We start from the raw sequence: 18,737 nt of genomic DNA, 5'->3' as shown, positions 1-18,737 counted from the left end.
TATTGAAAACGGAATTATGAACTCATGATTTTTAATTAATCAGTAGAAAGAGAACTATATATAGGGTTTTGTGTATGTATGTATATTTGTGGGGGGTGTGTGTGTGGGTGTATTTCTTGTTCTGCTCACTGAGATGGTCTGGAAGCAGTGACATCCTAATAGTGATGAGCACATTGAGTGTCCACACTTTGGTTTCTATGTATCATTCCAAAGCAAAAGATCCTTATCTCTGAAGAAACTGCTTATTCCTAGAACAAGGGAAGTACAAGAATAGCCCAGAGCATACTGTTGAACCAAAATATGAGTGAAAGTGAAAGCATTAATTGCTTAGTCATGTCTGACTCTTTGTGGCACCATAGACTGTAGCCTGCCAGGCTCCTCTGTCAATGGAATTTTCCAGGCAAGAATACTGGAATGGGTTGCCATTTACTTTTCCAGGGGATCTTCCTGATCCAGGAATTGAACCAGGGTCTCCTTCATTGCAAGCAGATTCTTTACCATCTAGCCACCAGGAAAGCCCCTCCACCCTGACCCCTACACACACAAATAAGATGTCTAAGAACTAATGGAGACACACAGAAAAGATTAAAAAGCCAACTTGAAGGGTCTCTCTAGAACAATCTGACCATTAAAATAAGTAATGGTTATAACAGTGTTTGAAAATGAGAATACATAAGCATATTTTATGAGTAAATGAATGAATCGATGGAGTGAGAATGGAAAGCTATTCCTTACAGTAAAATGCCAACTAGTAAACGTAGAAGGAAAACCTAAAAAAAGACCACCGCTTTATAGCACTTTATCACCACTTCTATAGCAACCATAGAAATAGGTGAGAATCTCCAATGATTACTGAAATGGATATGCAAAGGTATAGTGAGAAAAAGCACTTTTATCTCAAAACATTTCTGCATAGGATATTTATTGATTTAAAGAGAGAAAATAGTACATTTACAGTGACAGACCTCACAGATACCACTTTAGTATGTTAACATCGCTAGTAATGGGACATATCAACATTATGTGCCTTTAAACATGATACATGGAGAACATACATCATTTCTGTCATATTATTGCCAAAGTATAACTGAATGTAAGCATTAAGAAATGTTACACAAACACACACACACACACGATACTCTTCAAAAAGGTAAAGATCATGAAAGACAAAGATTAAGAAACTGGTCCAGATTAAAGGACACCAAAGATATATGACAAGATACAATACCTGATCCTGGATAGGATAGTGGGCCGGGGGGGAAAAAAAAGTTTTTTATTTTGCTATGAAAGACATTATTGGGAGAGATGGCAAAATTTGTGTGCTGCTGCTGCTGCTAAGTCGCTTCAGTCGTGTCCAACTCTGTGTGACCCCATAGATGGCAGCCCACCGGGCTCCCGTCCCTGGGATTCTCTAGGCAAGAACACTGGAGTGGGTTGCCATTTCCTTCTCCAGTGCATCAAAGTGAAAAGTGAAACTGAAGTCGCTCAGTCATGTTCAACTCTTCGCAACCCCATGTACTGTAGCCTACCAGGCTCCTCCATCCATGGGATTTCCCAGGCAAGAGTACTGGAGTAGGTTGCCATTGCCTTCTCCCAAAATTTGTATAAAGGTCTGTAATTAGATAATAGTATTAATATCAATGCTTATTTTCTGATTTAAGTCATTATATTAATATTATTGCAGTTTAAGAAAATATTTTTGTGTTTATTAAATAAACCCTGAAATATTTAGTGTTAGAAATATCTTGTGTCTGAAGCTTTCTTCCAAATGGTTCAGAATAAAATAATATATAGAGAGAAAGTCATAAAGCAAATGTGATATATTATTAAAATTTAAGGAATTCAGTGACCATAAATGGAATTCTTTGAACTATTCCAGCAACTATGCTGTGAGGTTTTAAAAATCATATTTGAACATGTTGGTGGAGCTTTCCATTTTGGGGTCACCCATTGTGTTTCTGTCTAACACTTGCATGATCATGTACCAGAGACACGATTAAATCTGCTCAAAGGAGATATACTTTGACATGGTATCTTCCCTTCAATTTTTAATGTAAAAAAATAAACAGCAGAAACATTCTGGAAGGTTATATACGAAGCTTATTGAAAGGAAATAAATGAACAAATATCTAAATATAGCCATCTAGGGTATGTACTATTGTTTGTAATTAAAATTTCTACCACTACCCACTAAGTATGTAAAGCAAGCATCTGAGCCACCTACCCTAGCATTGGTGTGTTGGGAATGAGCAATTCCATTGATCATCTCTAGTTTTCCTTGGGGCAAATTGCAGTCATTTGCAAGAAGTCTTAGTAGGAAATATTAAGAGAAGGCAGTGGAGTGTAGCCAGGGAGTAATAGGCCAAGATCAACAAGAAACAAGTCCTGACTGCCATTCGAAGGCATTATGATGCCATTGAACCATGATAATGTGTACTGACATGGTATTATAGGAAACGTCTTGTAGGGAAGTGGAGGTTTGCGCCAAGTTTAAGCAAAGTGACGGAAAGTATTTATTAGGGCAAATTCTGAAGACAGTTTGAAATAGGAGACTTGCCAGCATAGAGAATTTAATAATGAGATTAGGCAAGTAATTTTGCATATATGCTAAATGGTTTTGCCTTCACTCAAAAACACTTAAACCAAGATATAAAATTTGCAATTTGGAAAATAAGTAGACATTGTCTCTTGCCATATACCTACTAATGATGTATAAGTTCACCATGAAGCTAAAAAATTACAAGTTTACTTCTTTTTAATCATAAGGAACAATTCTTTGAAAGTCACATTTAAAGATGTATTTTTTTTTAAGTTTCATAAGAGAATTTATTAACTACCCTTTGTCATCAAGGATGGTACCTTTTCTCTCACTGGGTCAGAGCATAGTGTGCATCTTCATTTTTTAGTTGTATAGAATTAAATTCTGCTCAGGAAAAATATAGTTTTGTTTGTTTTTATTTTATATAATGTTTAGGAAGCCATACAGGCAGCATTTGAATCTGCCCAATTATATGCAGCTACATTTGAAAAGTTTCAAATATTCTTCAAGGAAAATGAAAGTCTTGATTTACAAGATCTTAAACTTCAAGAACCTGGTAAGTTTTCATTTGTCCTTGCTAATTATATCTAAGAGTCATATCAAGCTTTATCATGGTCTGCTGCTGCTGCTGCTGCTAAGTCGCTTCAGTCGTGTCCGGCTCTGTGCGACCCCATAGACGGCAGCCCAGCAGGCTCCCCCGTCCCTGGGATTCTCCAGCCAAGAACACTGGAGTGGGCTGCCGTTTCCTTCTCCAATGCATGAAAGTGAAAAGTGAAAAGTGAAAGTGAAGTCGCTCAGTTGTGTCCTACTCTTCGCGACCCCGTGGACTGCAGCCTACCAGGCTCCTCCGTCCATGGGATTTTTATCATGGTCTAGGTTTCTGTTTTGTGGTGTGTGGTGACAGAGATGGTAGCCCAAAAGAGTTGGCCTGACAAAACACAAGAGTTTATTCATTTCTAGATTATTTTCTGTAGAACCACTTTTTTTCTTTAGTTTTACTGTTATGTTTTATTTCAGAATATTATGGGAAGGAATTCTTCCCCAAGAGCTTATCTTTTAGTATGAAGCTGTGCCAGTGCAAAGGTCATATAGCCTCTATATGGAAAGGAGTTGAAAGGAATGTTTTCCCCTCAGATTCCTTAAAAAATGTTTACATAGGTAACATGTATCTCAGGAATTCATTCTGTCTCAGGAATTCAAGTTATTCTATTTGTACAGCCTTATTGCAACCGGGTAGGTATGGATCGGCACCTTAGTCATGAGATTAGAACCATGGAGAAGTTATTTTATTAAACTTATTTTATTCAACCAAAGAAAATAAAATACAATGCCCAACTGAAATTTCAGGCAAGAAAGTTTTCAAATGATTATGAAAATTAAGTATATAGCATTCATTATTACCATTTAAAAATGTGAAGCATATCATTTATGTTCTCTTTTTTGTTTGTTTCATTAACTGATTTCATTCTTTTTTTTCTCATGCACGAAAATGTTTACTCTGATACTTTGCCTAATGAATGAGCACTACTTTTTTTCTGTAAATTCTTGTGTTTTTCTTTCAATTCATTATTTTTATTACACTGAAGTATTTTAAAGTAAATTATACATGCCAGTCCCTAAATGAAATACTTCAATATGCATCTTCAAAAAGCATGTCCCTACAGAACCAAAATATTTTCACACCTGAAAAAAAATCTCTAAAATCAACATTTAGTCCGTATTCAGAATCTGCCAAATAAAGCAGTTTGCAGCTGGTTTGGCCCAGAATCTAATCCAAGAATAGACACTGTATTTACTTTTTATGTCTCTTAAGTTTTGAAAAGTTGAAACAGACCTTTTTTTCCAAAGCACTAACTTGCTCAAGAAACAAAAGTTGGGTTCTACTTAAGAAATTTAAAAAAAAATTAGACAAGTTCATTTCTACCGTTCTTCACCAACACTGTCACACTGAGACTTAGTGTGTGTTGAACTGAAGGGAACTGATCGGTACTATGGTGGCACCATGGTAACAGTAAGCTGTGGAGCCTGGCATTTCAGCATGAAATAGACTAATCCAAATAACCAGTTCTAACCATCTAGATCGTCTACTCACAGCCTTGAGCCAAGGCCTCTGAGTCTCCTGTTATCATGTTCCTCATGTTGGATAACTTTACTCCTTCACCAGTTACCTAACTGGATAAGGCCACCAAGCTCCCAGATTGCCCTTCATCTAGTCCTGCCTTGGCTTGTCCAATCCTGTCTCAATCTCCGAACCAGGGTATCATAGGTATTAGCCATTTGTTTTCTTGGAATCCTGAGTAGATTGGCCTGGACTCCTAAAAGTTGTTTTCTTCCTCTTTTAGGAACTTTCTGGTACTTTCTAAACCTCTGAACCCAGTTATTTCCCATTAGAATGTAGCTTTGCCCCTTGGATACCATGCCTTGCCTGTTATACCATATTCCCTCAAATTACTATAACACTGCCTACGACATATTGTGCTCAGATGCCCAGTCATGTCCAACTCTTTGTGATTCCATGGACTGTAGCCCTCCAAGTTCTGTCCATGAGATTTCCCAGGCAAGAATTCTAGAGCAGATTGCCATTTCCTCTTCCAGAGGGATCTTCCCCACCCGGGGACTGAACCCACATCTATTATGTCTCCTGCATCGGCAGGGGAATTCTTTACCACAAGTGCCACCTGGGAAGCCCTAAGATATATTATAGTTTATTATACTTAATAATGGAGAAGGTAATGGCACCCCACTCCAGTACTCTTGCCTGGAAAATCCCATGGACAGAGGAGCCTGGCAGGCTGCAGTCCATGGGGTCGCTAGGAGTCGGACACGACTGAGCGACTTCACTTTCACTTTTCACTTTCATGCACTGGAGAAGGAAATGGCAACCCACTCCAGTGTTCTTGCCTGGAGAATCCCAGGGATGGGGGAGCCTGGTGGGCTGCCGTCTATGGGGTCACACAGAGTCGGACACGACTGAAGTGACTTAGCATAGCATACTTAATAAACGTCTGTTTAACCAAACTTTTAGCCAGACTGCCCTTTGTTTAGCCCCAGAAGATGATCAGAAGACAGACTCTGGCTTTCTGAAATAATCAGCCATATCTCACCACTAAATTTCTATAAAAGTCAGTGTCTACTAATATTTTCCATACTTGCTAAGCACTTATGATAGGTACTGTGCTGTCTCATCTAATCTATTTTATCTAATCCTCATAATTCTATATAGGCAAGCATTCTCATTTTACAAATAGGTAAGTGGAAATATAGAGATAAGGCAACGTCAAGATTACACAGTGAGTAAGTGGTTTAGAAATTGTTTCCCCTGACTTGAGAGTTTGTTATACAAACCATCCCTCCTCCATCTCAAGACAGAGCTCTTCTGTTGGCTTTACTCTTTTGTTTCCCTTTGAACATGGATAAAAGTCATTTAACTTTGAGTGATCTAAATTTATTTATGTATAAAATGAAAGTATTGGACTAAATTGGTGTTCCCCAAATTGGTATTCCTTGAACCACCATTCTGAAGGATATTACATGATACTATGAGAAAGACTCTGTGTTCAAATAAATTTGGAAAATACTAGACCAAGCAACATTATACAGCTTTCCTCACCAGGGGTTTTCTCAGATCATTTGATATCCTAATTTTTTCATTTCTCAAAAATAAACACATCAAAACCTTCTAAAATGAGTAGGACAGATAATTGTCATCCCTTTTTTTGTATCTTGAGGAAGGTGACGCTCAGAAAGATTAAGTAACTTAGCCAAAGCAACAGGTGGGTTAAAGACTTGGGCCTAGGTCTTCTAAGATTTGGTCTGATGTGTTCTTTATACTGTGTCAAACTGCCCCTTGTGTCCAGAACAGAAGGTGATGGAAATAAAAGCAGGGATCAACAACTTTTTCTCTTAGGGATGGTGGAAGAGGGTTAGAGAAGATCAGGAAACAGTAGGGAAAACAGTCTGACTCAAGTGGAGGGACCAACTGGAAATAAAGTTAGATGAATTTTTAAAGACAAGGAGTTGTTTTGTATTATATGTGTATTAGTAAGAGTTGTTTTTGACCAATAGTATGATTTCAAGATAATCAGACTTCCACTGGTGATTTCCCAATCCAAATAGATTGCTGCTGCTGTTGCTGCTGCTAAGTTGCTTCAGTCGTGTCCGACTCTGTGCGACCCCATAGATGGCAGAGAAACTGGAGATAGGAAGATTATCAAAATGCAACTGCAGCATTGGCAGACAAAGTTGACAATGGTCTTAACTTTGATGTGGGGAGCAGGGTTGGCAGAGGTGTTGGGAAGAGGAATGGAAATAACTTTAGCTATGCCTGATCTCTTGAGTTTCAAACCTTCTCTGTTGTTAATATCCTTAAATACTTGGTAAAGAATCTGCCTGCAATGCAGGAGACACAAGAGATGCAGGTTTAATCCCTGGGTCGGGAAGATCCCCTGGCAGAGGAAATGGCAACCCATTCCAGTATTTTTGCCTGGAAAATCCCATGGACAGAGGAGCCTGGTAGGTTATAGTCCATGGGGTCACAAAGAATCAAATACAACTAAGGATGCATATTCATACTTATTTTGAGGTACGATGTGGAAGAACCGTTAGATTAAGCCAACTTCAAACCAGTCTGATTCTAGAATCTACGCCATTATAGACTAGATTCTCTAATGCAATTACAAATTATTTTCATGAGCTATTCTTAGAAACAGCCAGAAAATATATTTACATTATGAAATGTTAGTTTCTTCATTACAAGAATAAAATATAAAGCACCATGAATTAACATTTTAAAATTATACAAGGTTCTCTACCTATGGATAGTTCATTTTAAATACATATGTAAGTGTATTAATGCAATGATTTTTGATGTATCTGTGTAATGGTCCTTAAAAATCTAATATATATTTTTTGCTGTATATGAATTATTCTATGTAGGTGTTAAGTTCTTTAGTGAACAACTGGAAAAATACCACAGACAGCACAAGGATGCAGTGGCTCTGAGACCCACCAGGAACGTAGGACTGCTGCTCATTGACACTAAGCAACTGAAAGAAAAACTAATTCCATCACCTTTGCGATGCTTGGAGGTAACTGTGAACAAGCAAAAATGTTAATTATGGTCTCTTAAACTATTTTATGATTTATCTCCTGCAAATAGCCTATCTTTATTTTCTAGTATTGCAGCTATTTAAAATTAACTTAAGTCTATTCAACATCTTTAATTTGTAGGGAAAGTTCCATGTTTTTCTTTCTGTCCCAAGCATAGTCAATTTCAGGTGAGGAGGAAAAAAAAGTCCTTAAACTAGCCTCCTACATCCACTCCTTTTTCCTTTGTTGGAGCATTTCAAGATTTCCTCCAGAGGAGACATTGCTGTAACAGCTCAGGGTCCTAGTAGGAATGCTGGTTGATTCTAGGATACTGAGGTATCCTAGATACTGAGGTTTCCTGATCTGAAACTGTCCCTAAAGATCTGATTGTATTTTAGTGAGTGGTAGAGCTGAGGAGATTTGATTGCTTCTACAATAGCTTTCAGGTCTTCCTTTAGTCATGAAGTGAAGTGAAGTGAAGTGAAGTCGCTCAGTTGTGTCCGACTCTTTGTGACCCCATGGACTATAGCCTATCAGGTTCCTCCATCCATGGGATTCTCCAGGCAAGAATACTGGAGCGGGTTGCCATTTCCTTCTCCAGGGGATCTTCCCTACCCAGGGATCGAACCCAGGTCTCCCACATTGTGGGCAGATGCTTTATTCTCTAAGCCACCAGGGAAGTCATATATATCATATATAAAGTCATATCCTTTAGTCATATATACAATCAAATACCACCACAAAGGAACTCCCCTCGTGGTTCAGTAGTTAAGACTTCATGTTCCAGTGCAAGGGGCCCAGGTTCAATCCCTGGTCAGGGAGCTAAGATCGCACATGCCTCACAGCCAAAAAACCCCCAAAAACGTAAAACAGAAACAATATTGTAACAGATTCAATAAAGACTCTAAAAAATACCTCTCGAGACACAATGGTATAGAACAGATTGGCAAACTCTGTCCCACAGGGTCATTCCAGCCTGCCACCTGTTTTGTACCATGACAGTTCGCTTATGTATTGCCTATGGTTGCTCCACAAGGGCAGAGCTGAGTGGTTGTAACAGAGACCGTATATCCTGAAAATCTAAAGTATTTACTATTTAGCCCTTACAGAAAACCTCTGCTGACCCCTGGTGCAGATGAAAGAAGACAGTGCTCTGTCTAAAAGGCTGCAGGCCTGAGTGCTAATATCTTTTCTGTCACTAATTAACTGTATAGTATTGGACTCCTTTCTAGAGCTTTGCTGCTTCATCTGTTGAAAAAGAAAACAATAGAGAATTGAAGCAAAGTCAATTTCAGCAAACATTTCTGAGCACTATGAGTACTACTGTATACTAAGCCAAAAACAAAAAACAAACAAACAAAAAGAAAACACCCTCAAACTGGCTTCAGCAATCAGAAAATGTATGGATCTAAAAAGTCCAGAGGGTGGATGGGCATCAGGAAGGTGTGATCTAGTGACTCAGTGGTTACTAAAGACCTGATTTTTTCCATTCACTGTGTGCCAGCTTCCTTCTGATGTGCCAGCTTCATCCTAAAGCTCATATACCCTCACTTTTCTGAAATGGTAGTCAAAGGCTCCATAGGATAATTATTTCCTTATTCATGTCCAGAGAGAGAGAGAGAGATCTCTCAGCCTTAAACAAAAGTCTTGGGTTTCTACTTAATTGGACCAGCTAATGTCAGAGATTCACTCTAATCCAATCACACTAGCCAAAGAAAGCCATGCTCGTTTTACCTTAAGACCAATCAGACTCAATCTTTGTTTGTGAAGGAGAGATCACCTTCCTCCAAATCAGTACTCCCACCCAACATGACAGATACTGGGGCTGGTTACCACAATGTTCACTATACAGCACAAAGTAACAGAAAGGGTACTTATAAAATGTCAGACCATTTAGGCAGATTTTTTTTTAAATTATTTATTTATTTGGCTGCATCTGGTCTTAGTTGCAACATATGGGATCTTGGTTGAGTCACGTGGGATCTTTCCTTGTGGCACACAAAGTCTCTAGTTGTGGCATATGAGCTCGCTAATTTGTGATGCACAGACTCCAGAGCGCACAGGCTTCAGTAGTGGTGGCGCTCGAGCTTAGTGGGATCTTAGTTCCCCAACCAGGGATCAAATCCATTTTCCCAGCATTACAAGACAGATTTTTAACCACTGGACCACTAAAGAAGTCCCTAGGTAAACTTTTTAATAACTTGTGCAATCTAACTTATTCTGGAAATAATCTTCAAAACTAATCCTATTGTTTCAGTGTGGGAAAAAAAAGCCTTTTCATATACTGCTGCTTTCATTACCTGCTGATTTAACAGACATTTAGTTAGACTTTATCTAAAATATATAATAAAGTAGAAATACTCAAGTGGTTACGATTCACAGTTCCTTCTTCTTTCCTAGGTGCTGAATTATATGCTTCCTCGTCTAAGCAAGAAAAAAGTGGATGCCATCATCTCTGAGGCACAAGATGCAGAATACAAGCTTGAATTTGTCCCAACTACTACCATAGAATATGTTAACAGCTTAGTATTTCTTGACGAAATTCAGGAAAGGGTGAGTTGATTCTTGTGTAACTCACTATTCAAAACCTTGTGGGAAGGAAGGCAAATAAGAGAAACTGAGGGACTGAAGGTCAAGATACAGCTGTCAGAATATCAGAAACACTTTCAGGCAAAGGAAGTGGATGGCTTACCTCACAGTAGTAATGGCAGCTAACATTGATCACTACTAGTCAGGCATGTACTACATTTTCTACGTATGTTACATTTTTTATCCTTACAAAAGCTTAAGAAGTATTGTTTAGTCGTTCAGTCGTGTCTGACTCTTTGCGACCCCATGGACTGCAGCATGCCAGGCCTCCTTGTCCTTCACCATCTCCCAGAGTTTGCTCAAATTCATGTCCATTGAGTCAATGATGCTATCCAACCTCTCCTATCGCGTCCTCTGTCGTCCCCTTCTCCTTCTGCCTTCAATCTTTCCTAGCATCAGGGTCTTTTCTGATGAGTTGACTCTTCACATCAGGTGACTAAATTTTAGATCTTCAGCTTCAGCATCAGTCCTTCCAATGAATATTCAGGATTGATTTCCTTTAGGATTGACTGGTTTGATCGCCTTGCAGTCCAAGGGACTCTCAAGAGTCTTCTCCAACACCACAGTTCAAAACATCAATTCTTCAGTCCTCAGCCTTCTTGATGATCCAACTCTCACATTCATACATGACTACTGGAAAAACCATAGCTTTAACTATACAGACCTTTGTCAGCAAAGTAATGTCTCTGCTTTTTAATACTCTGTCTAGGTTTGTCATAACTTTTCTTCTATATAGAAGAAAGGAGCAAGAGTCTTTTAATTTCATGGCTGCAGTCACCAGAAAGAAGTATAGATAATTTTCATTCTTATTCTGCAGATAAGCAAATGAGGACCAAAATAGGTCATTGTGTCCAAGATCACAGACCTATATGCAGTACATCTGGAATTCAAATTTGTGTCTCTGACAACAAAGCCAGTGCTCTCAACCCCAGTTTATTGCATTTCTTATTTGTAATGAATGATAATACAGTAAGTCCCCTAAATTCAAATGAGTTCTGTTCTGAGACTGCGTTTGTAACTCCCATTGTTTCCTAAGTCCAACCAAGTGAGCCTAGGTACCCAACTAACACAATCAGCTATATAGTACTATACTTTAATAGGTTTATAATACTTTTCACACAAATAATGCATTAAAAAAAACAAAGAAAACATTTTTAATCTTACAATACAGTACCTTGAAAAGTGCAGTACAACAGCTGGCATATAGGAACTGGCATCAAGCAAACAGGCAAGAAGAGTCTCTATATCTGCTGTTGTCTCCCTAACCCACTTGCCTACTTAAGCTAGTTTAACTTGGGTTTCTTTCATTCCTGCTAGTAAGTTTCCTGACTATTATGCAAGTATAGATTAAGAAGGATCATGACTTCCATTATAACTAATATCTAGATTACAATTCTACAGTGAATCCCTTACATGCAAACTTTCAACTTGCAAATTTTCAAAGATGTGAATGTGCGTTTGCATGTCCAATCACGGTAAGTTAGTTCACATGTGTGGCATACATTGTCACATGTGTGCATCCTCTATAAGTTTTTTGTGTACTTTACTGTACCATACTGTACAGAGTACAGTTGTGTAGTATTGCCAGGGTGATTGGGATGCAGCTCAAGGTTGAGAACCATCTCTCTAAAGCCTCTCCACAGTTTTCTTCTCCTGTTTAGGACCTGTTTTGTTACCCCATGAAAGCAAATGGCCTCTGCCCACAGATACAGTCTAACTCTTCCCAAGGTCAAGAGAAAGGTCAGACTGAGCTGGATTCACTCTGTCCCAATTTGATGCTCCCTGGTTAAGTTGTCACCAGGAAGTGGGTCAAGTTATAGAACCTGGATGCTTCCTCTATCACCTTGTGGCAGAGTGGTGGCAAGGAGGGTTCCCTTCAAACTTGGGAGACCTTGTCAGAAAATTAGGAAAGACACTGTGCACTGAGGCAAGGGCATCAGAGCAGAGATGTTTAAGAGTCAGTAATAGTGGTAGTAAAAGCCTTTATTAGAGGGTAGCATGATGCTCACCATCGATCAAGATTCTGAATCTACACAGAGAGGTACATGGTCCGCACACCTCAGGGGCTTCCCTGGGACAGTCACTGCTCAGCACACGTGCCTGGAATCTCAGATGTTACAGTTGAGCATCCTCACAGCACCTGCCATCTCTGAAAACTTTAAATATTGGCACTGTTTAATCTGAGGCTTACCAGGTGGTGCTTGTGCACCTGCTTCCCAAGGCAGGAGACATAAGAGATGCGGGTTTGATCTCTGGGTTGGGAAGATCCCGTGGAGGAGGAAATGGCACCCACTCTAGGATTCTTACCTGGAAAACTCCATGGACAGAGGAGCCTGGTGGGCTGCAGTCTAAGGAGTTGCAAAAGGGCCAGACATGACTAAAGCGACTGAGCACTACTATTTAATTTACTAGAGAACAAGAGAGAGAAAAAGTAAATATTAACTGTGCTCAGTTCTGAACAGTTACCTCCTAGGCCTCATTGTCTACACCGTAGTAATGAATGCATTTGTCATCCAGCCAGCTCCAGCCAGTTTGATCTGCATTAAATGCACTCCTCTGTGAGCTGGCTCTTTACAGCGTGGTGCACAGCGACTGTCTCCTATCAGTCACTCTTAACAGGTGTAACAGGACACTGATTTATTTAATGAGCAACTCATGTTTCCATTTAGATCGAAAGCCTTGAAGATGAAGGGAATGTTGTGGTTCAGATGTACAAGCTCATTGAACAGTATCAGGTTCCCACACCTCCTGAAGACTTTGCCGTTTTTGCAACTATGAAGCCATCCATTGTTGCTGTTCGGAATGCCATTGATAAATCTGTGGGTGACAGAGAAACAAGCATTAAGCAATTTTGTCTGCATTTGGGTAGAGATCTTGAAGATCTAAGCAATGAAGTGAATGAAGTAAAGATGCTGGCACAGGTAAGCTGAAGCAGAATTTTTAAAATGATCTATATAAAGGCTATTACATTTTAACAAACCATTTAGAAAGCATATTTCATTTTAATCTGGTTTAACTTTCATTTTGTTTATGCTTCATTCTAATCAATTAACAATGTCTTTGAGCAGCTACTGAAAATTTAAAGTGTTTCTGAACCTCTCTGAGGTACTGAATAAATTCCAGGCCACTGCAACTAACGGATGTATGTATTGCTTTAGTACTAATGATCAAAAGTACAAAATGGAATATTACTCAGCTATAAAAAGGAATACATTTGAGTCAGTTCTAATGAGGTGGGTGAAACTGGAGCCTATTACGCAGCATCAAGTCAGAAAGAGAAGGACAAATACTGTATATTAATGCATTTATATGAAATTTAGAAAGACATAACAATGATCCTACATGCAGGGCAGCAAAGGAGACACAGATGTAAAGAACAGACTTATTTGGACTCAGTGGGAAAAAGCAAAGGTGGGATGATTTGAGAAAATAGCATTGAAACATATACATTCAGTTCAGTTCAGTTCAGTTGCTCAGTCATGTCCAACTCTTTGCGACCCCATGGACTGCTTCCCTGTCCATCATCAGGCTTCCCAGTCCATCACCAACTCCTGAAGCTTGCTAAAACTCATGTCCATTGAGTTTGTGATGTCATCCAGCCATCTTATCCTCTGTCATCCCCTTTTCCTCTCTCCTTCAATCTTTCCCAGCATTATGGTCTTTTCAAATGAGTCAGTTCTTTGTGTCAGGTGGCCAAAGTATTGAACCTTCATATTCAGCATCAGTCCTTCCAATGAATATTCAGGACTGATTTCCTTTAGGATGGACTGGTTATATCTCCTCGCAGTCCAAAGGACTCTTCAAGAGTCTTATCCAGCACCACAGTTCAAAAGCATCAGTTCTTCAATGCTCAGCTTTCTTTATGGTCCAACTCTCACATCCATACATGACTACTGGAAAAACTGTAGTTTTGACTAGATAGACCTTTGTTGGCAAAGTAATGTCTCTGCTTTTTAATATACTGTCTAGGTTGGCCATAGCTTTTCTTCCAAGGAGCAAGCATGTTTTAATTTCATGGCTGCAGTCACCGTCTGCAGTGATTTTGGAGCCCAAGAAAATAAAGTGTGTCACTGTTTCCATTGTTTCCCCATCTATTTGCCATGAAGGGATGGGACCTAATGCCATGATCTTTGTTTTTTGAATGATGAATTTTAAACCAGCTTTTTCATTCTCCTCTTTCACTTTCATCAAGAGGTTCTTTAGATTCTCTTCACTTTCTGACATGAGTGATGTCATCTGCATATCTGACGTTATTGATATTTCTCTCAGCAATCTTGATTTCAGCTTGCACTTTATCCAGCCTAGCATTTCTCATGATGTACTCTGCATATAAGTTAAATAAGCAGGGTGACAATATACAGCCTTGGTGTACTCTTTTCCCATGTATATTACTATATGTAAAATAGAAGACCAGTGCAAGTTTGATGCATGAAGCAGGGCACCCAAAGTTGGTGCTCTGGTACAACCTAGAGGGATGGGGTGGGGAGGGAAGTGGGAGGGGCTTCAGAATAGGGGGACACATATATACCCATGACTGATCCATGTTGATACATGGCAAAAACCATCACAAAATTGTAAAGTAATTATCCTCCAATTAAATAAAAAAAATTTTAAAGTCTATGGTCAAATCAGAAAAAAGTGGGAAAAACTCAGTTCAATAGTAGTGAATTCTCTTTTTCCTAGCTTCTATTTATTATTTTTAAATTAGTGTTTTTACATCCTATTAGCGTATTTTATAGCTATTATCACAATATTAGAGTTTTCTTAGTCACATGTTAGAAAATTCCCTCTTAGAAAGAGGCAGAGTATAAATTAATAAGTGATAAAGAATGTTTGATTAACTTGCATCAATTTTACTATCCTAAAGATATAAAAGGAATTTTTAAGAACTTATAATAGACATCTTTTTTTTCACTATCTTACTTACTTTATTTTTTTAATATAAATGTATTTATTTTAATTGGAGGCTAATTACTTTAAAATATTGTATTGGTTTTGCCATACGTTGACATGAATCCACCACAGGTGTACATGTGTTCCCCATCCTGAACCCTCCTCCCACCTCCCTCCCCATCCCATCTCTCTGGGTCATCCCAGTGCACCAGCCCCAAGCATCCTGTATCATGCATCAAAACTGGACTGGCGATTTGTTTCACATATGATAATATACATGTTTCCATGCCATAGAATAGACATCTGGATAATTCTTAACTGAAGCAAACATGAAAATAGATCATATAATAATGATCTACTCTTTAATTATTAACATTGACTAAATCCTATCTCAAAAGTTTAAAGCAATACAAAGTGAAGTGAAAGTGAAAGTTGCTCAGTTGTGTCTGACTCTTTGTGACCCCATGGACTATAGAGTCCATGGAATTCTCCGGGCCAGAATACTGCAGTGGGTAGCCGTTCCCTTCTCCAGGGGATCTTCCCAACCCAGGGGTCGAACCCAGGTCTCCCACATTGCAGACGGATTCTTTACCAGCTGAGCCACTAGGGAAGCCCAAAACCATATAACTGCTACTGCTGCTAAGTCACTTCAGTCGTGTCCAACTCTGTGCGACCCTGTAGATGGCAGCCCACCAGGCTCCCCCGTCCCTGGGATTCTCCAGGCAAGAACACTGGAGTGGGTTGCCATTTCCTTCTCCAATGCATGAAAGTGAAAAGTGAAAGTGAAATCGCTCAGTCGTGTCCGACTCTTAGTGACCCCATGGACTGCAGCCTACCAGGGTCCTCCATCAATGAGATTTTCCAAGCAAGAGTACTGGAGTGGGGTGCCATTGCCTTCTCCGAAAACCATATAAACTTATTATCAAATCAGAAAAAAATGGGAAAAACTCAGTGTCCTTCAACAGAATAATAAAATGTGTTGAGATACTTCCACTCAAAGGAATACAATACCAATATTTATATGTGTTGACATGGCTAAACATTTATTGTGTACTTATTATATGTCAACTTTTAGTCTAAAGGATTTTGCATTGCTTTTACTTTTGTACTGAAGTATTTTTGTATTTTGCAAGAGAAAGCTGTACATAACTGTAATAACTGCACAACTCAGTGAGTTCTCAGAAAGTGAACACATCCATATGTCTACTGCTCAAGTCAAGAGCTATTGCTCTTTGTATCCTTAGGGTGCCCTCTAGTCACTAACCTTTCCTTCCTTTCCAAAAGCAACCACTACCCTGAATTCTAAAGCCATAAATTGCTTTTGCCTATTTATGAACTTTAATCAAATAGAGTCCTACCTTTGTTGTAAATTATAATCATTCCTTTACTGTAAAATGATAAATTTCCTTATAGTCCCTTCATTCTTTTCCATATTGCATTCACCCCTCCTTAACTGAAGTTTTGTCAGTTGGGAAAAAAATGTAATATAGGAAGATGAAGGAAAATGCATTAGGTACTCCTTAAAAATATTATCCCCATAGTACTTCCTTATACATTTCTGTACTTTTTACAATGTATCTGTATTGTTTTAAAATTCAGGAAAAGCAACCATTTTCATATATTTTCTAAAAATTAGAGTGAAAAGGGAATTAGCAAAAATATGTTTTGAAAATGTTTATTCATGTAATTTGATGGCGTACATCAAAAAGTAGGAATGACTAATCAAATGCTATCTTAATTTTACAGGATCCACAGATTTTGGACATTAATGCTGACCAAGAGAAAATAAAGGTCATGTTGAATGAGCTGCTGTTAGTTCTGGATGATCTTCAAAAACGTGCATTTCAATATAAATCCTATCAGAAGAATTTTAAGGTAATGACAGCGCTACACATCTGTTCCTAAATATAGAACTATAAAATATATCTTTGTGTATACACAGAAGTGACATTGATGCACAATCATTTTTAATATTGCTCAATGCTTAGACACCTATGTGCTAGTCACTGTACTGGAATAATCTGAAATACAAAATATGGTATATTCTCTGCCTTAAAGTGTTTAAAGATTAGGACACATGAGAGACAAAATATCTTTCTTTATTAAAAAGTAATTGTGAATTATAGACAAATACTCAGACCAGGACCTGTAGTTTCTATGTCAAAATGCATGTGGATTTTTAAATGTAATCAATTGAAACTCCTTGATTCTTTATTAATATTCTAGCTTCTTTTACATTCATTCATGTGTATATTGGAATCAGTGAACTAAAATGGACTGGAATGGGTGAATTTAACTCAGATGACCATTATATCTACTACTGTGGGCAGGAATCCCTTAGAAGAAATGGAGTAGCCATCATGGTCAACAAAAGAGTCTGATATGCAGTACTTGGATGCAGTCTCAAAAACGAAAGAATGATCTCTGTTCATTTCCAAGGCAAACCATTCAATATCACAGTAATCCAAGTCTATGTCCAACCAGTAATGCTGAAGAAGCTGAAGTTAAATGGCTATGAAGACCTACAAGATCTTTTAGAACTAACACCGAAAAAAGATGTCCTTTTCATTATAGGGGACTGGAATGCAAAAGTAGGAAGTCAAGAAACACCTGGAGTAACAGGCAAATTTGGCCTTGGAATACGGAATGAAACAGGGCAAAAACTAATAGAGTTTTGCCAAGAGAACGCACTGGTCGTAGCAAACACCCTCTTCCAACAACATAAGAGAAGACTCTGTACATGGACATCACCAGATGGTCAACACCAAAATCAGATTGATTATATTCTTTGCAGCCAAAGATGGAGAAGCTCTATACAGTCAACAAAAACAAGACCAGGAGCTGACTGTGGCTCAGATCATGAACTCCTTATTGCCAAATTCAGACTGAAATTGAGGAAAGTAGGGAAAACCACTAGACCATTCAGGTATGACCTATATCAAATCCCTTATGATTATACAGTGAAAGTGAGAAATAGATGAAAGGGACTAGATCTAATAGATGGAGTGCCTGATGAACTATGGACAGAGGTTCATGACATTGTACAGGAGACAGGGATCAAGACCATCCCCATGGAAAAGAAATGGAAAAAAGCAAAATGGCTGTCTGGGGAGGCCTTACAAAGAGCTGTGAAAAGAAGAGAAGTGAAAAGCAAAGGAGAAAAGGAAAGATACAAGCATCTGAATGCAGAGTTCCAAAGAATAGCAAGAAGAGATAAGAAAGCTTTCCTCAGCGATCAATGAAAAGAAATAGAGGAAAACAACAGAATGGAAAAGACTAGAGATCTCTTCAAGAAAATTAGAGATACCAAGGGGACATTTCATGCAAAGATGGGCTCGATAAAGGACAGAAATGGTATGGACCTAACAGAAGCAGAAGATATTAAGAAAAGGTGGCAAGAATACGCAGAAGAACTGTACAAAAAAGATCTTCATGATCCAGATAATCACGATGGTGTGATCACTCACCTAGAGCCAGACATCCTGGAATGTGAAGTCAAGCCTTAGAAAGCATCACTACGAACAAAGCTAGTGGACATGATGGAATTCCAGTTGAACTATTTCAAATCCTGAAAGATGATGCTGTGAAAGTGCTGCACTCAATATGCCAGCAAATTTGGAAAACTCAG

At 38.6% G+C, this 18,737-nt stretch overlaps 1 protein-coding gene across 1 annotated transcript in view; it reads left to right on the top strand.

Moving 5' to 3' along the window:
* DNAH6 (dynein axonemal heavy chain 6) overlaps positions 1–18,737 on the top strand; it is a 279,376-nt gene that overhangs the window by 56,294 nt on the left and 204,345 nt on the right. The window contains exons 12-16 of the mRNA XM_006055830.4: positions 2,975–3,095; positions 7,475–7,626; positions 10,028–10,180; positions 12,886–13,137; positions 16,856–16,984. Of these exons, the coding sequence (XP_006055892.4) occupies positions 2,975–3,095; positions 7,475–7,626; positions 10,028–10,180; positions 12,886–13,137; positions 16,856–16,984 (807 nt within the window). The remainder of the gene's footprint in view (positions 1–2,974; positions 3,096–7,474; positions 7,627–10,027; positions 10,181–12,885; positions 13,138–16,855; positions 16,985–18,737) is intronic.

The sequence above is a fragment of the Bubalus bubalis genome, chromosome 12 (assembly GCF_019923935.1).
Source record: "Bubalus bubalis isolate 160015118507 breed Murrah chromosome 12, NDDB_SH_1, whole genome shotgun sequence".
NCBI lineage: Eukaryota > Metazoa > Chordata > Mammalia > Artiodactyla > Bovidae > Bubalus > Bubalus bubalis.
Note: the sequence above shows the minus strand (reverse complement) of the source record. Positions and strands in the feature narration are given on the sequence as shown.